General features: G+C 38.6%; 1 protein-coding gene across 1 annotated transcript in view; it reads right to left on the bottom strand.

Annotated features, from left to right (window-relative positions):
• Positions 1–1,611: 1,611 nt before the first annotated feature.
• EPYC (epiphycan) overlaps positions 1,612–23,440 on the bottom strand; it is a 39,904-nt gene continuing 18,075 nt past the window's right edge. Inside the window, exons 2-6 of the mRNA XM_008143775.3 lie at positions 17,678–17,846; positions 10,591–10,749; positions 8,809–9,011; positions 7,455–7,550; positions 1,612–1,782 (exon numbers count right to left, since the gene is read on the bottom strand). Coding sequence (XP_008141997.1) covers positions 1,612–1,782; positions 7,455–7,550; positions 8,809–9,011; positions 10,591–10,749; positions 17,678–17,846 — 798 coding nt within the window. The remainder of the gene's footprint in view (positions 1,783–7,454; positions 7,551–8,808; positions 9,012–10,590; positions 10,750–17,677; positions 17,847–23,440) is intronic.

The raw sequence follows: 23,440 nt of genomic DNA, 5'->3' as shown, positions 1-23,440 counted from the left end.
CGACCAGTCCCTATGATGCACATTGACCACCATTGGGCAGATGCTCAATGCAGGAACTGGCCCCTGGTAGTCAGTGTGCTCCCACAGGGGGAGAGCCGCCTAATCAGAAGCCGGGTTCACGGCTGGTGAGCACAGCAGCGGTTCCTGCCTCCAAGGGCAGTTGGACATCCCCCGAGGGCTCTGGGACTGCAAGAGGGCACAGGCTGGGCTGAGGGACCCCCCTGAGTGCACGAGTTTCATGCACCAGGGCTCTAGTCCTACATAATAAAAGGCTAATATGCATATTGACCGAAGGGCTGATAAGGAAAGAAATTGCTAAGAAATATTTTTTTAAGTAAAACAAGCAAGGTCAGAATAGTGATTATCTTTCATACTTAAATCCATTCTTAAATGTATAGATACATACATAATGGTGATATGTACATACAAGTAGTACATGAATATGTATATTTGTGTGGAAAAGGGAAAATTATTTACATGCAAGTTTTTATTTCTCATGGAAAACCTATAAAGATATGCGGGAAACTATTGACTAGTTATTTCTAGGAAACAGAACTTGAGGTTTGCAGCTGGAAGTAAACTCACCTTTCATTGTATATTCTTTTTTTTCTTTCTTCTTTTAAACATATGCCCACATTATGGTCATACATTTCAAAAAGATCAACTTTTCTCAGAAGGCATTCCTAACTTCTTCCCTAACATGGTTATTTTATCATCACCTATATTTTCCATTTTTATATTTCATTTTTCCCACAGGCACAGAAATACACTAAGTAAGTAGTTAATTTAGCAAAGGCCTAAAATGAGTTGACAGGTCTGAAAGATGATAACTATCATTATTCAAAAACGGAAGCTCTGTGTATTATTATGGTTATTTGCATGTTGTAATTATAAAGAATATTTTTAAACAAGACCATTATAATTTTTAAATACTTTTATTATTTTCTTCAATAAATTTAGAAATAGAAACATGCACTATTGAAAAAAAGAAATGGAAAAGTTTAATTAAAAACATCTAAATCTTGGTAATAAACCTAAAGTGTTCATATTTTAAAATATGTTTTTATTATTGATCTCAGAGAAGAAGGAAGAGGTTGAGAGAGATAGAAACATCAGTGATGAGAGAGAATCATGGATCGGCAGCCTCCTGCATGCCTCCACATCTAGGTTTGAGCCAGCAACCCGGGCATGTGCCCCAACAGGGAATCAAACCGTGACCTCCTGGTTCATTGGTCAATGCTTAACCACTGAGCCATGCTGTCCAGGCTACAATGTTCATTTTTAATTTTTATTTCTTATGTGCTTAATTTGAAATTACAGAGACTATGGATACCTAAAACTTGCAAATTACATGTGATTTATATCTATGAAATATTTCCTATCATTTAGTTTTGCACTTTCTGTACATCGTTTGGTTTATTCCTGATTTATGGTGTTTTTTTTTAAGATTACCTAACTGCAATCATATCTTAATACTTTGAGTTGTATTTTATATGGTGACACCTTTCAGAACACAATGTAAAAGTATTGTCATACTGAGTTTTGTTTGTGAAGAGAGCAGTAAGAGTTGTTTTGTTATAGTAGGCATCATAATGCTAATCATTGTCTAATTTAGACAAGACTCCCAATAGGCAAACGAGGTAGGCACATGTAAGCTTGAGGAGTTTTGCTGAGATTGATAGGGTTTCCGTCCAATCGGATATCTTCTAGTGCCTTACGAATATAAGTCAAATTTTTAACATCACAGAAGGTATCTTCATGCATCTCCAGAATGTTGTTATTCTAAAAGAGATGAAAGTAAGTTATATAACAAGATATAACATATTATTAGTACTGATTAAAGTGCATTTTGCTTTACCTTATGTTTATATTTTTTGTTTCTTCTGTATCCAAAATCCACATTATGTGATTATTATACTTTAAACACTTTCTAGGTAATAGGGATAAATCAATTAACAAAAAGACATGTGCTTTCTCTTATAGAGACTATACTTCGGTAATGGGAATATAAAATAAGAAAGTTAAAAAAAGTGTACAGAAAAAAGTTATTTCTAAAAATATAAGACTTATGAATAAAGGATGGTGACTGTGAAAAGTTATCTTAAGGGGTATCAATGGAGCTCAAAATAGAATGACAAGAAAACATGGGCATTGAAAGGACAAGGTAATAATAACCCAGACAGAGAGAACACCGATTTCAAATTCTGAGTAATTACAAAATGTTCAAGAGTGAGAAAAAGTCAACATGGCTGAAATGAAGTGACGGGGAGAGTAAGCAAACATAAGGAAGAAAACAGGCCCAGAACTTGGGTGGCTCAGTTGGTTGAAGCATTGTCCAATACACCATAAGATTGTGGGTTTGAAATCTAGGTCACATGCCTAGGTTTCAGGAATTGATTCCTAATCCAGGTGCTTATGGGAGGCAACTTATCAATGTTTCTCTCTTACATCATGGACACTAAGATTGCCTCCATGTCTTGACTATTGTAAATAATGCTACAATGAACATATGAATGTACACTGAGTGGCCAGATTATTATGATCTCTGAACGCATAATAATCTGGCCACTCAGTGTATATCCTATATAATAAAAGGCTAATATGCAAATTGTCCCCTCAACCAGGAGTTCGACCAGCAGGCAGGTCGGCCAACTGCCCATGTCCCCTCCCCCTGGCCAGGCTGGCCGGACCCCACCCATGCATGAATTCATGCACTGGGCCTCTAATATATATATATACTGTATATATACACTGAGTGGCCAGATTATTATGCGTTCAGAGATCATAATAATCTGACCACTCAGTGTATATGTCTTTTTGATTTAGTGTTGTGTGTGTTTAAATACCCCAAAATAGAATTGCTGGTCCTTCTTTGTCTTTTGTTATATCCTTTGTTTTCAAGGCTATTTGGTCTAGTATAAATAGTGCTACTCCAGCTTTTATGGGTTTGTTTTTCTATCCCTTTACTTTCAGTCTGTGTATGTCTTTCAATATGAAGACAGTCTCATGTAGACAGCATATCTTAGGGTCTTGTTTTGTTATTCATTCAGCCACACTATGCCTTTTGATTGGAGAATTTAATCCATTTGCATTTAAAATAATTGTTCATAGATATGTATTTATTGCCATTTTGTTATTTATATTCTTATCTTTTCTCCTCCTTCTCCTCCTTCTCCCTCCTCCTCTCCCCCTTTCCTCCTCTCCCTCCTTTCCCCTCTCCTTCCCTTCCCCTTCTCCTTCTCCTTCTCCTTCTGGAAGACCCTTCAACATTTCATGTAATACTGGTTTGGTGGTGATGAACTGCTTTAGCTTTTTCTCGTCTGTGAAGCTCTTTATCTGACCTTCAATTCTAAATGAAAGCTTTTCTGGGTTGAGTAATCTTGGTTGTAGGTCCTTGCTTTTCATCACTGAATATTTCATGCCAATCCCTTTTGGCCTGCAAAGTTTCTGTTGAGAAATCAGCTGACAGTTTTATGGGAGCTCTTTTGTAGGTAACTAACTGCTTTCTCTAGTTGCTCTCTCTTTGTCTTTCACCTTTGGCAATTTATGATGTGTCTTGGAGTGGGCCTCTTAGGATTTATCTTTTTGGGGACACTCTTCTCAGGCTTGTATGTCTATTTCCTTTGCCAAGGTAGGGAAGTTTTCTGTTATTATTTCTTCAAACAGGTCAGTGATGGGCCACCTTTAGAGCTTGGTGTGTCAAACTTCGCCAAAAAACTGAGCGTAACTCGGGTAGTGTGTCACTCTGAGGAAAAAACATTATTTCGCAAATGTTTCATCCTCAGGAGCAGCAAATGTTTCATCCTTGGCATGCGGCCGCCTCAGTGGCTGCGTGTCATCAGAAATGGCTATGCATGTCAGTGCTGACACACGGGTCATAGGTTCGCCATCACTGAAATAGGTTTTTAATTCCTTGATCTTCTTCTTACAGTACCCCTATGATACAAATGCTGGTATGCTTGAAGTTGTTTCAGAGTTCCCGTAAGCTATCCTCATTTTCTGGATTCTTTTTTCTTTTTGCTGTTATAATTGGGTGTTTTCTGCTACCTTACTTTCCAATTCACTGATTTGATCCTCTGCTTGATCTAATCTACTATTGATTTCCTTTAATGCATTTTTCACTTTAGTTATTATAGTTTTTATTTCTGACTTTTTTTTTAATGGATTCTATCTCCATTTTTATGTTTCCTATCTCTTTGTTGAAGTATGCACTGTGATCAGTGAGCATTTTTAAAATCAGTGTTTTGAACTCTGCATCTGGTAGATTGTTTGTCTCCATTTTATTTAGTTCTCTTTCTGGGGTTTTGTTCTTTTTATTATTATTATTATTTGGAACATATATGCTGCCTCCCTGTATTTGTTTTTATATGGTAGGTAGAGCTGCTACGCTTTCTGGTCTTATAAAGTAGCCTTATGTAGTAGGTGTTCCTCACTGATTTTCATACCCAGGAGATTCAGAGACTTCCCAGCACTGGACCAGTATCCCCAGTCATGCAAGCTGGGAGCTCCAGCTGTGCCCTCTGTGGGACTGTATGAGTTCTCCTTTTGTATTTGACTTGGTTGCTGCCGACATACAATGGGAGGGATTTACCCCAAGGTCAATTGGCTGTGAGAATTGGCCAGAAACAGTGGAGGACTTATTGTGCAAGAGACAACTCCATGGAGCAGGATACACTCAGGGAGACTCTGTTGCCTGCCCCTTGAGTGTGTTGATGTGAAGGTGGTTGGGTCGTGCTTCCGCTTGGTCTGAAGCTGTGCACCTGGGGTACTGGCTCTGAGGTCTCCTGGGAGGTGCCTCCTGTGCCCTGCGTGGGGCCACCAACATGACCTACAAAGCTGGCAGCAGATGGCTGCTACTTGGAGGTGCCCAGGAGAGACAAAGTTGCGAATTAAAGCTGGCTGCCACTAGTGCCAGGCCTGGAGCCACTTAGCAAGAGGTATGGGAAACACTAGGCCAGATGCTCTCTGAAAGATTTTAAGGAAGTCCGCAATATGAGCCAAGACAGGCTATTTGTATGGAAAAGCCACTGGAAATAGCCTGGGTGGACCTGTAAATTGCATGGGGTGGAATATTGGTCAATCATCGAGGTGGAACAAACAGTGTTAGCAAAGTTCATGGAGACTCAGATACGCACCTGCCTGCTGGCTCTGTAGGGGCGAACTCAGCAAAGGAACAACTTCTGTCTGGGAGAAAGCTGCCCCTCCAGCTCACCCTCAACCAGACAATTCAGTTGCTCTCCTGTGTCACTGGCACCTTTTGGAGCTGCTGTCCCAGTGCTGGAGCTCAGAGTGAGTGAGTGAGTGAGTCAGTGAGCCAGTTGGTGCATAGGCCCTTTAAAAAGAATGCCTGGGACTCCAGCAGCCCACTGTCTCATAATCCCCACTGATTTTCACATCCAGGAGATTAAGAGACTTCCCAGCCCTGGAACATTGTCAGGCCTGGTGTGGGGCTGGGACCGCTTCCTCCTTTGGGGGAAAACCTCCACAGCCAAGATACCCCTCCCAATTTTTAACCTTCACAAGTGGGTGTGATACCAGCTCATTCTGAATCTCTGCCCCTCCTACCAGTCTTGATGTGGCTTCCTTTGTGTAGCCTTAGTTATAGGAATTCTGTTCAGCTAGATTTCAGGTGGTTCTGAATGATGGTGGTTCTATATTTTAGTTGTAATTTTGATGTAGTTATGGGAGAATGAGAGTATTGCATTTATCTACTCAGTCATCTTGACTGGAAACTCCAAAGGCAATTACTTTTATTTCATTTTTTAAATTAAAAAATGTATTGATTTTGAGATAGAGATAGGAAGGGGGAGAGAGAGAAACATTAACTTGTTGTTCCACTCATTGGTTGATTCTTGTATGTGCCTTGACCAAGGATTGAACCCACAGCCTTGGTATATAGGGACAACACTCCAACCAACAGAGCTACACAGCCAGGGCAAGCAATTATTTTGAAAGAAATCTCAGATTGCATACACAAGCACATTGTGTTTAACTATAACATTACAGACCAGGTCATTTTTTAGAGTCACTATCATCACAGACAATAGTAATACATTTAACTCATAATTAGAAAACATATTATAAAATTTCCTTGAGGATGTCATTGAAAATCCTCCATACAGTCATATATATTTAAAATCACTCTCAGAAAAAGAGATACCAAGACAGAGCCATCCAAAAACAGGATGGGGACTAGAAAGGGAGTAAGAAAATAAACACTACCAGAAAAATTCTCAAAAGAGACCAGTGTCCAAGCCTCAGAGATAGGTATACATAAAAGGACATCAAAAAGTATGGAAAATGTATATTAATAGAATAAAAGAGACAACACGGGTAAATATTTACAGAATCCACAGAGAAAAACACAGAAATCAGAGACCTGCTTTCACATAGCAAAATCATCTTCTCAAAAGATTGCAATTTTACACTATGATATTGTGCTATGAACACACAATAGATGCATCATCTACAGATTTATTCGACAAAACATGAAGTTATTACAGATAGTTGATTATAGCTGAACACCAAAAGTTATATATGAAATAATAATTTATCTTTTTTTGCTTTAGCAACAAAAATGTTTATTTTAATTGAGCATACTTCTGGTATATTTAAATGAAATATATTTAGAAAAATTAGATCATAACATTTTTGAAAATGTGTTTTCACTCAGTTTAGCGACATTTTAAATAAAGCAGGTTTTCAAATATGTTGGTTTAGGAAAATCTGCATTTTCTTAATCCAGAAAGACGGAAGTCTCTCATTGCTCAGCAGATAGAATGCCCTAGGATTGAATTTAATGCAACACTTAAAACCTAAAGCTAAAATGGAAAGACTAGCCCAACCAGTGTGGCTCAGTAGTTGAGTATTGACCTATGAACCAGGAGGTCACAGTTTGATTCCCGGTCAGGGCATATGCCCAATTGCAGGCTCAATCCCCAATGTGGAGTGTACAGGAGGCAGCTGATCAATGATTCTCTCTCATCACTGATGTTCCTACTTCTCTATCCCTCTCCCTTCCTCTGAAATAGATAAAACTATATTAAAAATAAACAAAATCAAAAGGCTAAAATTGACATTTTCTCCCTGAAAACTAGAAATCAAATTAGACTTTTTTCTTACTGTTCCTCTCTTTTCTAATCCTTACACACTTCTTCAGCAGAAAAACAAAACAAAACAAAACTTCCATTCTTTTTTCAAAAGATGCATTATTATTTGGCAAAGAATGAAAATAAAAGACTAACATTATTAGAAATAAATCAGTGTTAGGGTCATTAATGTGCAAATACCTTGTAGTCAAACTGAGTGAATGACTGAGAGAAAGGAGAAAAAAAAGAAAAATTGTCGCAGTGTGTCAACATGCCATTATAAAGAGCTTCCTGCGTCCCAGCTTCCTCCCTTCTGCTTTTGTTTTCCATGGAGCTATTGGGCATACCTTACTAGTAGAAGCTTACCTGGAGATGAAGTGCTCGTAGGTTTTCTGGGAGTGGCAGAGGGATGTGATCCAAGTTGTTATCTGTGAGGTAGAGGTGATGGAGATCATACATATCCTGGAAACATTCCAAATGTAGGGACTTAATAGAAATTAGTGGTGCCACAGTTATATTTTCCATTCCCTGTCCATGCAATTATTTGTAAAATACCGTATGCCTGATCAGGTCTTGTTTAGTAAAGTTTTGGCAGATTAGTTTTCTAAGTTACATACTAGACAATTCAAATGAATTTTGGAAGAAACGAGGACAAGTAGATATCTCTTGATGAAAATGAAACATGTTTCTGAATCTCTAGGAAGAAACGTGCTTTTTCCACTTTCACTTTCTCAGTTTAAGTAAGGCACTGACTTCTCATTCTGCAATAGAACTTTGGAGATTTTGGTGAGGCATAGCAATAATTTCTTTCATGTAATAGGGATGGAGAAATGAGAATTTTCTCCAACAAAAGACTTCTCGTCCTAGCCTGAGTTTCAGGGAAAAGACAGACTAGCAAAACAGAAAAAGTTTAGACAATAACAGGTCAACTCTAGCCAAATACCACAGGGCAAATTGTGACTCACCACCACCCATGCCAACAAAAGATGAGTGGAGAGACCAGACTTCTACCCTTGCCAGGCTCTACTGAAGTGCCCTAACTCTCTTACCCAACAGAATGGCTGGTAGAGAGAGAGGACTTTCGCTATTGCCTGGCGCTAATGGGTCCACAAGACACCTTCTAGCTACCAAGGAAGTGATGTGATGTCCCTTCAAACAGCATTTTTTGTTTATTTTGTTCAACATATATTTAGAGGAGCAGCTTGAATAGGGTAAAAATGAGTAAGATAGCCAATGGGTTACTGTTCTCAGACTCTACACGGTTATTCCAAGCAAGTTACTCTAGCCCCGAGCTTGCTTCCTTTACTTAGAAAACAAAATTCATAAGATTAACTGAATCCAGTCTTCTTTAAAGTAATATGGAAACCTTTTATCCCCAAGGCACCAACCACATCCTGTAAAAGTAGTTTATCTTTTAACCACATTAAATGCTCCCCATCAATGGTGTTTTTGGTAAATACATATCATCTGCTTAACACTATTTCCAGTTAGCCACCCACTTCTTATTCCATTTCTGGTGTCTGTTCTTGGTGCTAGACCAACCTCAAAATGTACCAGAGCACAGTATTTCCCAAAAGCATGATAAGTAGTGCTGTAAAGTTTACTTTTGGAGTTAAAAGTCTCATCCAAGTGAATTCCTTTATAGAAATAAAAAGGCTAGTCATTGACCACAAATGGAATGGGAAGATGAAAGTCTTTTATATCCAAACTTAAAACTTACTTTAAATGCTTCTTGCTTTATTCCTTTCCTTCCAAGTCTATTGTTGCTAATATCAATGAATGTCAAAGTGGTTGGCAAATCTGGAAGTTGCCTTATTTTGTTGTCACGTAGGATAAGCTCTCTGAGTTCAGGCAGCTTTCTGAATGCATCTTCATCAATTTCAGATATTAAATTTGATGTCAGATCAATCTTCCTTAAATCACCTAGAATAAAAAGTGAGGAAGTAGTTAATATTCTTGAAATGTTCTGTTCACATAAAAATATGAATATAAATTTCCTATATACAAAAAAGCATAAGCATGAATTTACGTAGCAATACCAGTTAATTAAAGAATTATTTCTAAATACTTTAGAAAATGTGTTCCCTCTGAATACTATTCATGTTTATGCAATTATAAGAAATTATAACTTCAGCAAAGAAACTGGCACATTATATTTAAAATAACTAGTCTTTCCCCAATAGTCTAAATAAACTATGTCTGGATTTTACTACTTAAAACATTTTCCACAGGGATAACAGATTGTTATATTTTTCTAGTGGTCAAAGATATATTAGTATAAAATACAAAGGTATTACAAATAAATTTTTAGTAATTAAAACACTTTATGAAGTATAAAAATTCTTCTATGTTGGCAACAATTATAATGTCAGAATTTAGGCTTAGATTCTTTGATCATAAAATAATTGAGCTTTAATTGAAATCCCTTCAAACAAAAAAATTCTCATAAATAAATGATCATGACACCTTACTCTTATTGCCATAAAATGATAATAAGTTCTAGGCTATAAAATAGTTACTTATGATTTTTATTTAGTTACAAATAGTTTGTTGAAAATATCAATAGCTATATAGTTTCTTGCTGACCTTTAATTATTCAGCATTTTTTTTCTTATAAATAAAACAAATCTTCAAATGGTTACATAAGAAAAAAAATAATTGATTTATGAGACATCTATTCTAATAAAAGGGTAATATGCTAATTAGACTGAATCAACCGGATGTCTTCTAGTCGTCCAACGTCCTTTCAGACAAAGCCACAGTAGCGGGTGCTGAGGCAGAGGTGGTTAGGGATGATCAGTCCAGCAGGGGAGCAAGCAGTTAGGGGCAAGATCAGGCCAGCAGGGGAGCAGTTAGGGGCAAGATCAGGCAGGCAGGGAGAGGAGGTTAGAGACATCAGGCCAGCAGGCAGAGTGGTTAGGCGCTATCAGACAGGCAGGCAGGCAGGCAGGCAGGCAAGCAGTTAGGAGCCAGCGGTCCCAGATTGCAAGAGGGATGTCTGACTGCCAGTTTAGGCCCGATCCCTGTAGGGTCCCGAATTGGAGAGGGTGCATGCTGGGCTCCCCCCTCCCCGCGTGCACGAATTTTGTACACGGGGCCTCTAGTCTATATATATAAAAGCCTAAGCGACCGGCTGATCAGCTGGTAGCTATGATGTGCACTGTCCACCAGGGGGCAGACACTCAATGCAGAAGCTGCCCCTGGTGGTCAGTGCATGTCATAGTAGCTATGACACGCACTGACCACCAGGGGACAGATGCTCAACGCAAGAGCTGCTGAGTGACAGCAACTTTGCAGAGGGCCCTCTCGCACTCCAGGACCCCTCGGTGGAGATGTTGGACTGCTGGTTTCTGCCCGAACTCTGCAGGCCAGGCCAAGGGACCCCACCAGTGCACAAATCTGTGCACCAGGCCTCTAGTATTTAATATTCATTTCTAGAACCACTATTTTCAGTGAATAAATTCTGTAAAGAAAAGAAGGCCATTAGTGCTATCATCCATACTTAGGCTTGCGAAGTCATTTCTGTTGATCTTTTTAATTCTGTTAAAGCGGGAATAGAAATAAGCAGTGTTCTTGGGCAGTGGAGGAATAGCATCAAGTTCATGGTCATCACAGTATACAGTGGTACTTATACAGGTACACAGAAGGCAGGTTGGAAAATCTAAAAGATAGATGCAAATAATTAAAATTAAGTAACAAAAGCAATTTCTAACAATGTGACTAGTAATGTTTGTTAAACAAGATTAGAGTCTCATGCAGACAATTCTGATATATTTCATCTTTTCTTATATAGTTTTCTGTAAATGGAATACTAGTTAAATATACCAAATAAAGCTGACCCAATAATTAGTATATTTTTGTAATGTTATAAAATTTGAAATTATTGTGGGGACACTGCGCAGTTGTTGCTTTTATATTTAGAAATTCTATCTTCAAATGTGAACATTAATGTTGCCATTTTTATAAATTTAAAGCATCACATACAATGTTTGTATTAGGTCATTGATTCAGTAATTAAACACCCAACTGAAAACAAAATCCGCTTCAAGAAAAATATAGGGTAATAATCACTAGAATTCATTCACTCAGTATGTATTTTTTAATCTTTTCTATGTAAATGGCACTATGCTAGCTAGTGAAACAGTGGTGAGCATAGACAGAAATCTATTTTATGATCTGATATGTAAGAAGAATGATAGTCACACAAATAAATGAAATGATGACTGTGGTAATATTATGAAATATCTTATGAACATAAAATAGAAAAATTTGACCCAATTTGAGAATCGTGGTTCTCTGAGAAGGTAGTAATTGAGTTGAAATCTGCAAGAAGAGAAGGAGTGGATTGTGCTTGAGGGAAGCATATGCAGACCGAGGAAGCAGCATGTGCCCTGGTCCTTCAGTTTGGAGGAAATGACAGATGGTCCATGTTGCTATAGCGTAGAGAGTATTGGAATGTGTAGGACATAACATGTATGGCCTAATAGGCTGTGTTACAGATTTTGTTCCTTATCCTAAGTATTATCAGATTTGCATGCTAATATATCACTCTGCTTGAAGGTGTGGTGGAAGTCTGAGGGAGGGCCAGTGGGCAGAGTGGAGATGAGTTGTTGTAGTCTCTAGGGTAATCATGATAGAAAAGACAACAGAGCCAAAAGATATTTGTTAGGCTGGATTATATATCAATTTATTAATCTATTTTTCTCCATCTATCACACACACACATGCTCTCACACACACACACACACACACACACACACACACACTCACACACACACACACAGACACACCTATCCCTCCTTCATTCCCTGTTTAGTACTCATGTAGAGGACAGCAGTCTTCTAAGGGAGACAGAAGTAATGTTCAGAAGGAAAGGAGGGAAGGAAGATAAGGCAATATTATGGAGACCAAGTGGAGAAAGGGTTGGAAAGAAAAGGAAACAGAAAACAATCAAGGCTGCTGAGATGCCAGGCAAATTAAAATATCTCTTGGGTTGAAAATGTCTCTTGGGTTAGTTGTGATGGTTATAGGAGGCTTTAGCCAGAGCTGTGGAGTGATGAGGCTGGAAGCCAGATTACAGTCAACTAAGGAGAAAGTTGGATGTGAGGAAATAGTTACAGCAAATATAGACAATGTTATTGAGATATTTGTAAAAAAAGTAAAAAAAAAGTTGGTGATTACTTTTAAAAAGTGTTATTTGTGTTGTGTATAATGAGGGATATTGACTAAGCTAGACGGTTTGCAAGAATCCAAAGGAGCAGAGGTTAAAGATAAAAAGGGTCCTGAGAGGGCAATAGGAAATGAAGTTTAAAGCCCAGTGGGAGAATGCAAAGCCACTTGCTGGAGGACACGTTCCTCTGTGGTAATAGGAGGGGTGTAGTTGTAGGTAATTATATGTCTGAAAACAGAAAGACCAAAGAACTTCTGACTGGAAGATTGCATTTTCTTTGTGAAGTATATGACTAAGCTTCCTAAAGAGTTTGAGGAGTAAAGGGAGGAGGAGAGGAAGGTTGAAAGAGGTCAGATGAATGAAGAAAGTGAAATAAGCCATGATAATTACAGAAGAAGAATGTGATGGAAGAACTTCCTTGAGATTGCTCAGTGATCAATTCATCCAATTTAGCTGAACTTTCCTGGTTTTAGCATTGAAAGTCCCCTATCTTGGAAACCCCTCACTCACAGAGACACATTGTTGCCTTAGTTCAAAGATCAAGAACTAGTAATGCAACTAAGATATTTAATTAATCATCCCCTATAGTTTTTGTACAAATATACTTCCTGCTCAGCCTTTTTTGAATTTTTGTTCAAGCAATGATAAGTTTCTCATATTCTTTATAAATTTTAGAATGTCAGCAGAGGCGAAAGAAAAACACTTCGGCTGTTTAATCTCAACACAGTCAATAGGATGAAGGAAATTATACCATAATTTATGTGACTATATGCCTCTGATTCTGAATTTCTAGGAAGCACTAGATTGCAGAAGATCTGGGACAACATTCATTCAAAGATCTTACATACTTTATTGATGCCATACTCAGCAGTGAGCTGTTATATGCATTTTCCCCCCATAATTTTCAACCTGTAAACTTTTTAAGACCTTCCTGCATTTTACATGTGTGTGATTTGAGTGGTGTTATCAATGTTTTGGTAAATATTTATTATGTTTTTTCTATTTAGCTTAATTATAACAATTTGTATAAAACATTCTAAGCATTGCAACTCCCCTCACAAAAAAGAACTAGTAAGGCACTTACTAAAGTTGTATTGCTATCATTAAATAGAAAAATCCTATATCTTATCTATAAAAGAGTAATATGCAAATTGACCATCACTCCAAGGCACAAGATGGCCACCCCCATGTGGTCAAAGATGGCTGCCCCCATGTGCACACAAGATGGCCGCCACAAGTTGGCCTGCAAGGGAGGACAGTTGTGGGCAGTTAGGGGTGACCAGGCCAGCAGAAGAGGGCAGTTGGGGGAGACCAGGTCAGCAGGGGAGGGCAGTTGGGGGGCATAAGGCCAGCAGGGGAGGGCAGTTGGGGGGGACCAGGCCAGCAGGGGAGGGCAGTTGGGGGGGACCAAGCCTGCAAGGGAGGGCAGTTGTGGGGGACCAGGCCTGCAGGGGAGGAAAGTTGGGGGGCCCCAGGCCTGCAGTAGAGGGCAGTTAGGGGGGGACCAGGCCTGCTGGGGAGGGCAGCCAGGCCTGCTGGGAGAGCAGTTGGGGGAGACCAGGCCTTCAAGGGAGGGCAGTTTTTTTGGGGGCCAGGCCTGCAGTGGAGGGCAGTTGGCGGGGGGACCTAGTCTGCAGGGGAGGACAGTTGGGGGTACCAGGCCTGCAAGGGAAGGCAGTTGGGGGGGACCATCACTCCAAGACACAAGATGGCCACCCCCATGTGCACACAAGATGGCCACCACAAGATGGCCTGCAGGGGAGGACAGTTGTGGGCAGTTAGGGGTGACCAGGCTGGCTGAGGAGGGCAGTTGGGGGAGACCAGGTTGGGGGGCAGTTGGCCTGCAGGGGAGGGCAGTTGAGGGGGACCAGGCCTGCAGGGGAGGTCAGTTGGGGGGGGCAGGCCTTCAGGGGATGGCAGTTAGGGGTGACCAGGCCAGTAGGGGAAGGCAGTTAGGGGTGACCCGGCCAGTAAGGGATGGCAGTTGTGTGCGATCAGGACTGCAGGGGAGGACAGTTAGGGGCAATCGGGCCAGCCGGGGAGCAGTTAGGCGTCAATCAGGCTGGCAGGGGAGTGTTTAGGGGGTGATCAGGCTGGCAGGCAGAAGCAGTTAGGGGCAATCAGGCAGAGGCAGGTGAGCAATTGGGAGCCAGCAGTCCTGGATTGTGAGAGGTATGTCCAACCGCCTTTTTAGGGGATCTGGCCTAAACGGGCATCCCTCAAGGGGTCCCAGATTGGAGAGGGAGCAGGTTGGGCTGAGGGACAGCCCCCCCTCCATGCATGAATTTTGTGCACCGGGCCTCTAGTACTAGTAATAAAAGGGTAATATGCAAATTGATGCTATGGGCAGAAAGACCAGGAATGACTGGTCGCTATGATGTGCATTGACCACCAGGGAACAGATGCTCAATGCAGAAGCTGCCCCCTGGTGGTCAGTGTGCTCCCACAGGGGGAGCTCTGCTCAGCCAAAAGCCGGACTGATGGCTGCGAGCTCAGCATCAGTGGCAATAGTCTCTCCTGCCTCATTGGCAGCGCTAAGGATGTTCGACTGATGGCTTAGGCCCGCTCCCCATAGGTTTAAGCCACAGACGGATATCCCCCGAGGGCTCCCGGGCTGCCAGAGGGATGTCTGACAGCCAGTTTATGCCTGATCCCCTGGCGAGTCAGGGAGTGGTCCTAAGCTGTCAGGAGGACATCCTCCGAGGGGGCCCGGACTGTGCGAGGGTGCAGGCTGGGCTGAGGGACCCCTGAGTGCAAGAATTTTCATGTACCGTGCCTCTAGGAATTTATAATAACAACTTCAGAAATAAAAACTATGTTATGAATGGAAATCTAGAGAAAACATTTAAGAGGGAGCTGCAAAATATTTAATGCATACTGATTTCTCCAATCAATATAAATTAATATTTGTCAGTTATTATATTTTTTAAAGTAAGGAATTTTATTCTTCTATATATTCATGGTCATGCTAATTTAGCAATAAATTTTCAGAGTAATTATATATTCACACCAGTTAATAATTTAATTCTACTTTTTCCATTTATAAGTCAAACCTACTTTATATGGTTTCCGAATATTATTTTAAGAAATTTGTACTAATAGTTAAAATATTATATTTTTATATTTAGTGTTATAAATGTTTCCAAATTATTAACTGATGAATTTATAATATCTAAATTTAATTTTAAATTTAGAATTTTTGGTGATGCTTTTTCTTTTGAAATTAAAATGTGAATTAAAATTTTCACTTTATTACACTCAAACTACTTTAGAGACAGCATTTTTTGAAAAGTCATAGATTGTTTTTAATATTTTCTCAAAGCTGACATTATGGAGCCATAATTTTGACTAAAAAATTGGGCATTATGCTTTTGTGCTGTTCCTGGCTCAGCTGAAATACCTAACTATAGCTAATGATGCCAGATCTATCAACTTTTGAAGAATCTGAAATTACTTAAAAGTATGTAATATTCTAGGGCTATTTAAATTCCCTACTCTGAGGGCTTTCTGCTGGGTATTCACATTTCCTGGTAATTGTGTGTGCATTTCCCTGGTTCTGTTTGTAGAGTATTGTGTTCCTTAGAGGGCTAACTATGTGGAAAGAATATGAGGTATTCCTTCAAGACTTAGTTTGGTCACCTCTGTTTGCATCCCAGCATCTGTATGTACCACCTGCATACATTGGACAACTTTAATAGCATGTTGGAATGTTAGTTTTCCTACTTATAAAGCAGAAATATTTATACCTACTGCATGGCATTGTTGTGTCTCTTCTCTTCAAAGAGTCAGTGTACATAGAACACTTTAGTGGCTGGCATCTAGGCAGCATGTCACAAAGACAACTTTTAGTTAAAAACTCAGAGAATCAGAGAGTAGATTGGTGGTTACAGGGGTGGGGAGAAGGGGAGTGGATATTTGTTGTTCAACAGGCATAAAGTTTCCTTTATGCAAATGAATAACTTTTAGATATCTGCCTGTAGTTAATGATACTTTATTGTACCCTGAAAAATTTGTTGAAAGTGAACAAAAGATAAGCTCTTTTATCAAAAATAAAATAATGAGAATTAACATTTACTATGTTTACTATGGACCAGGTACTAAATTCATTCATTTAATCCTTACAGAACTCTATGAGGTAAGATTTATTATTTATTATCCCACTTTTTAGATGAGGAAATTGAGCTAAAAAAACCACCAAACATTGAATGCCTTGCTCAAGATTATAGTATATCTAGCAGGTTGCAAAGCTGATTTGAATGCTCTCTTCTCTCTTTGCTTGCTCAGTATATTCTTTACAGACTTTTTTCTTATATCACCAGTAACGCCTTACAGCCTCTAAATTTGTTTCCATGTCTCTCTCCCTGTTCTAGACAGAAGTATCTGTGAAAAAGTATCCATTTCAAGGTAAGTTTTGTATCTTTAGATCTTGGAGTACAAAGATACTCAATAGTAACTAAACCTTTGTAATGGAAATTCTACTCACTTTTCTATACCCCTTCCCTTATGCCATTCTCTCTCTCTCTCTCTCTCTCTCTCTCTCTCTCTCTCTCTCTCTCTCTCGTGTGTGTGTGTGTGTGTGTGTGTGTGTGTGTGTGTGTGTGTGTGTGTGTATTTTGGAGTGAGTCCACTCGAATAACCCCAAGGATGACACTGACAAACTAACAACAAATATAAAGAAATTATAGAATCACATTTAGCACCTTCTTGTTAACAAAATGCTCTAGTTTAGATCACCTTTAAACCAAACAAGATGGAATTCAGTGTAATGGACCACTTTCCTCTCTTTTCCTCTCTCTACTACTTTCTAGGAGAAGAACTATACAGATAAAAATCAGAACAGACTAGCTTCAAACCCAGCATGTGAAACTAATGGCTATGTGATCTCTTTTAAAGCTAGTTACCTCAGTAATAATGAAAAGATTAATGCTGACACCTTCACAGCGAGTTTATAATACACAAATGAGATAAGGTGAAGTGTTAAGCATTATTGCCCACAGATATTTTGTGCTCAATCAATGTAAATATTATTGCTACTACTATCATCATTTAAATTATCATAAAAAAAACCTATCACCTTGAACTGCTGTGGCCTGACCTCTCAGACATAGATTCGGGTTTTGCTAAGAGGGTATCCTTTATTCTAGAAATGAATTCCATCTACCACAGAGGTTTTGAGTAATGATGTTAGACAAATATTTTCATTCCAAATATTTGGTTATTTGAAAATGTTCATCATGCCTGAGCTAAATTATTCAAACTACTTTATATTTGAATACAAAATACATGTGCACCTCCTGGTTCAAACCTAGCCTATAAATTGCAAAACTTTCTCCTTGAGTGATGTGGGTTCCCTGTAGACTTGGCGCTCAGCAATTTAAAGGGATGACCAAATGGACTTAGTTGCATTGATGGACCTGACCTTCACTGGCGTGTGGACCCAGAACCCTGGTGAATTCAGGTTCCTGTGGGGAAAAACCGTCAATCAGCCTGGGGGTGGACTCCTCTTCTTCCTCTTCAGCCTCCTCTGGCTGTGGGGGCGGGGTGAGGAGCTCTCTGTTCCCTGAAGGCATCATTGTTGCTATTTCAATCTGAAAAAGAACAGAATTTGATCACAATCTCAATCACCCTGTGTCAGTAAAACAAATTTCAGATGTATTCATGTTTGCCACAAGAGGGGACTCATGTTCTGAAGTTCCACACTGTGACCGGCCTGCTTGCCTGGGAGAGCACATGTGGTTCCAGTTACTGCTGTTGTTTTTAATTAGTTTTGCTTCTTAAATCTTAGTAATAGTTTCCAATGTCTTCTTTGGGGGATGGTTCTTGCACTTTTAAAACATCTTTACATAGTTTTTTATTCCATAAGTTAAAAGAACACACACCAAATTTATTGTTTTCTAAATACATAGCACTGCAAGAATGCATAATTGTGCAAGATCCAGATTCACCCAGCAGTGTGCAAAGTCCCCTTCACCCTGCCACCCTAATTCTGCTTCCCTTGAGGATAATAATCAATAAAAAATTGCGGCATATATTTCAGTCCTTTCAATCTTCAGTCCCTGGATTCAAATATTCTGTTTCTTTGCAACAACTTATACTTCTTCCAATTGTATTTTACTGAGAAGTATTCTTCCTACTAAATTACAATATATGGAGACTATATGATTTGATGATATGCCATTTCTTATATATTTTCAATATTACTTTGAATAACAAGCATTATCAATGATATTTGGGGATGTTAAAATTGACCTTTTTGAGAGTTTTGACAATAAAAGGCATTTAAAAAACACTCTAATTTTTCAGGGATTATATTTTAGATTAAACTTGCTTTTCTCTTCTTACATGTATATTATAAGTAATGCTATTGCGTCTAAGACCACTGTTTGCATTTAGAATAACCCCTTACTCTCAACTCCCTTTCCTTGTCTCAATGTCATTTGTATTAATAAATATCTACCTTCCTGATGACCTTGTGACCTTGGGCAGGAATTTTGTTCAAAACAATTGTTTGGCAACATGTCAGATTCACCCACAGGGGCCTAGTTTCCCCATGGCATCCCCAGAAAAAAACACACAGACTTTTCCTTTAGCAGGCTGACATGGCCTCTTGATCCTTTCCACCCTTCTTTATTTGTTTTCATTAAATAAGCAAAAACAAACAAAAACAAAAAAACTCACACAAATTACTTTCTAATTTATTTAATGTCAAAATGATATGCAAGCTATTACTTCCCTGTGTAAAATATGTACATAATTAGGGCAGATATTTTATGAATATTTTAGATAACAATTAACAGTTTATTTTATTTTTGTTCATCTTCACTTGAGGATATTTTTTTCCTTTTTTTTTTTTTTTTTTTTAGAGAGAGAGAGAGAGTGGAAGGTAGGCAAGTGCCTCGGCCAGTGCTGGGTATTGAACCAGCAACCCAAGTATGCTCCCTTATCAAGGAATCCAACCCATGACCCCTCAGTTTGCGGGTCAATGCTCCAACCACTCAAAAACACAGGCCAGCGCAACAATAACATTTTAAAGATACACTTATTCAATGTTATTTTTTAATTTTTTTAAAAATATATTTTATTGGTTTTTTTTACAGAGAGGAAGAGAGAGGGATAGAGAGTCAGAAACATTGATGAGAGAGAAACATCGACCAGCTGCCTCCTGCACACCCCCCACTGGGGATGTGCCCGCAACCAAGGTACATGCCCTTGACCGGAATCGAACCTGGGACCTTTCATTTCGCAGGCCGACGCTCTATCCACTGAGCCAAACCGGTTAAGGCTCAATGTTATTTTTGATAAATTTGAATATATTGCTCCACAAAAGAAAATTATTTTTTAAAAACCATCACCTAAACTTTCTTTTGTCAGTGCACATTTCTGAAGTGTGCCTCCCTCTGGGCTTCTGCAGAGTCTCTTCCTTTCAGCCCTTCCTAAACTGTGCTACAGTGGCTCCATTCTTTCTCTGCCTCTCCAAGCTGACTAGATGGTACATTCTCAGTTAGGGCATATATCGTTATACCTCAAGGCATAATATACAACCAACAAGTACTTACTGAGTACAATATAAAAAGTTTGCTTGTCCAGAATATATCTAATCCACAGCTCTATGCTTAATTCTAGAGATCTTGCTGAGAAGAATCAATGATGTATTAATGCTTACTTTAATATATTTAGAGCATGAAATCAAACCAAAAGCAAATTCTACTGCATTTGGTGCATTAGGAAGCCATGCATGAAGATATAATGGCCATAAGTCTCCACTTGAGAAGATTTGGTACATTTCTTTAAGCAGCGAGACAGACGGGCTCCATCTGCAGGGCCAGAATGAGGCAGACGCAGAAGGAATGGATATGCAGAGAGACCAAAAGGAGGCTCCAAGAAGAGCGGAAATTGAGACAGATGTTTCATGGGATGGAGGCAGCCTAAGGGGAGAGACACATTCCAGACACGCTGCCTTGAATCCTTGGCTTTATAGGAAAAACGTTCGCGCGTATTTTTAATGGATAATTGTTTTTCCACTGATTTGATGTGAAGCTGTAAGATCTCACTTGTCATCCACTATCATGAGGCGAAACAGCTTTTGTGTTTATCAGAAACTGTTTTGTTCATGCTTACTTGCTATTAAAATGGGAATGTTGAACAACTTTTTAAGAGCAAAGAAAAGGAATGCCTTTTTGGTTCAGCAAAATAGCAGAACTATACATGCAAAGCACTGTGCCTGGAGAACATTATTGTCACTACTGCATAGAAGTGATTCAGCCATTCTGTCTTTGTTGCCTCTCCCACCAATTTTCATAAGGTGACATGAGTGTGAGGCAAGGAAATGAGGCATTAATACAAAAAGCTCTCCCTGTGGCAGACTTTTATGCTTATGCTGCAGAACCTTAAATTTGGGAATAAACACAAATGTCCAGAATACACCCCTGCCTTTTTTTCTCAAGCTACAATCGGTAACACACAAATGCAAACATTTATAACTGAGCATCTGATATAAATATCCATTTTTCTTAGATTTTCTCCATTCCTTTTTATACCTCCTATTTTACCCTGATTTGCTTCCTACTGAATTGACTTTTTTATTTTTTCATTATATTTCCCTAAAGTTTAAAAGCAGAATATAAAGGGTCACTCCTACATATGATGTTGAGCTTAGTCATTACTGTACTTGTATATCTTAGATCTGTAGATAATTTATGTTCTGATAGACTATGCTTAGGGGTACATTTCATGTTCATGAAAGAATCTACCTATACTAGAGATGACAAATGCTTAGTCCACAGAGAGTGACATGGGTATAGTGAGGTCTAACCTCTCAAATTAGGTCCATGTCAGCCTGAAAAGATAATAGTGCCAAAAGGCATCCTTAGGCCTGCCTCAGTCTCCATACCATGTGCAGCCTTGACTCTATGTAAGCAAGCCAGCACCTCAATATTTCTTAGGGTAAAGAGGACTGAAATGACCCTGAAGTGTCTCAAAGTTTCTGCTACCTGAGAAATAAAGGATTTTTATAATAATATTTGCGTTGTTGTTAATAATACTGCAGAAAAGTTGAAACTTTCATTCCCCCACTATCAGCAGAGTTTTCCACAGAAGAATCTTCCTATAAAAGTACTCAGCATCATTTTAAGTGATAATAACATTTGGTTAAAAATAATCTTAACCAAATCCATTTGTTCATTATCAGAAAGTACACCTAAATGATTTATATAACTACATTGCTACCATTAAGTTTACTAAATTTATTTGCCTTCATTTCAGAGTAAAATATGAAAAAATGGTGTTCAGAAATAGCGGTCACATTTCCTCCTGATTGCCTCGTTTGCCAAGGAATGCCTTCAGGACAGACTTCTTGTTGAACATGCTGACCACTCCTGTTTAAGATGATCACAAACCATCTGCTACCATTAGGCCTTGTGTTGGAACTAATAAAACTTAATGTATTTTATTTTGGGGTATTTTGATATTTTTTTATTTTAGCACTTAATCTACAGTTAAGTTTCCAATGCGGAACTTAATAAAAATGTAATATATGTGTGATGGAAAGAATGCTATGAGAGGATTCAAGTTACTCAGATTCAGTTCCTACCTTCATGTATGAAGGAAAAGATCAGTGAAGGAAAAACTGAATTTGTAAATGATGGAAGGATTGCTTCTCTTTATAATTATTTAATCAAACAAGTCTATAGCAAGTGTTACACTTAAGTTATGATCAACTGTCCATTTTACCTGTCATTCAATCAATATCATTCTTTCTCTCTGTCTACTACCACCACCATAATCTATGTTATTATGCTCTCTTGCAGAGAATACAGCAACGATCCCACAGGAAGTTGGGATTTCCTTCAGTATACATTCACACTGAAGTGAGAATAAACTCTGAAAAAGACAAAATTAGTGTCAGCCCATGCTTAAAACCCTCCTTTTTAAAATATTTTAAATCTTTATTGTTGAGAGTATTACAGATATCCTCCAACCCCTCATTGTCCCCTTCCACTTGGTTCAATATATGCCCATAGGTAATGCCTATATGCATATAAGTTCTTTGGTTAATCTCTTTTCGACTCCCTTTCTGTTCCCTGCAAGATTTGTCATTCTGTTCCATGTTTCCATGCCTCTGGTTCTATTTTATTCATCAGTTTATTTTGTTCACTTGATTCCTTGTTCATTCATTTACTTAGACTTTTAGATTCAATTGTTGATAGATATAAATTTATTGCCATTTTATTTTTCATATTTTTCTTCTTCTTTTGTTACATAACAAAAGATAAGTGATACAGATTTTGATGTTGTATATGGGAATACAGGGTAAATATATATATATATTTTACCATTACATTCCCAGCTCCTATCCCAGTGTGTCTAGCAATTAGTAGGCTGAGTCAGTAAAGGTAAACAATGACAATTTTTGATACTTTAAAGGGTGTTTTGGATATCAGAGTACAAAATATTTTAACTTTGCATGGGAGAGCAGGTATGAAAAGAGATTAGTTATGGCTCAGACATCTTCATGTCTGCCAATGGGCCTTCATTGTAAGTACAAACATGTTGTGAATGGAAACTAAAGGAGATGTGCTTTGACTTCATTCGGTGAAATTGGTTTGAAATCTACTGCTGATCCAAAAATATTGGTTGGGTGTGGTCTATATTTGAGGGAAAGGTGAAATTATGTACCTAGAGTCAGAGCTACTCCGTTACACAATTCTGAGAGGCACAATTCCTTTGTTATTCTGTGTTTGGTGCTCCCTAGATTTATAGAATGTAATGATCCTGCTGAGTACTTGTTAACTATAAGAGATCAGCTAGTCCTGATACTAAGGTTACCCTTATCATTTTTCCTATGCTCTTTACCTCAGCTACACTTCCTATAATTTTGACTTAACATGCCAATGTAGGCAGAGGTGGGGGAATTTTTATTAATCTTTTCTTTGCTTGTATATAATTTGGGAATAAAGACAGCATGGCAAATCTTTACGGAAAGAGAAAGTGAAAGCATATATACACTGAGATCCTAGTTGACTTATTGATATTCATTGAAAAATAAAGATATAATTGCTTTTATTAGAATAGGAAAAATGCAGATTTTAGCATATGAAACAGGGTCAAGGACAGAGTCATGGTAAGGTTCTCACACTCCAAATTAAAGTAATTTTAGGTTGTTCTAATGATGCAAAACTGATCT

This window comes from Eptesicus fuscus, chromosome 7 (genome assembly GCF_027574615.1).
Source record: "Eptesicus fuscus isolate TK198812 chromosome 7, DD_ASM_mEF_20220401, whole genome shotgun sequence".
NCBI classification, from domain to species: domain Eukaryota; kingdom Metazoa; phylum Chordata; class Mammalia; order Chiroptera; family Vespertilionidae; genus Eptesicus; species Eptesicus fuscus.
The sequence above is the reverse complement of the archived record's forward strand: the minus strand, read 5'-3'. Positions and strand labels throughout refer to the sequence as shown.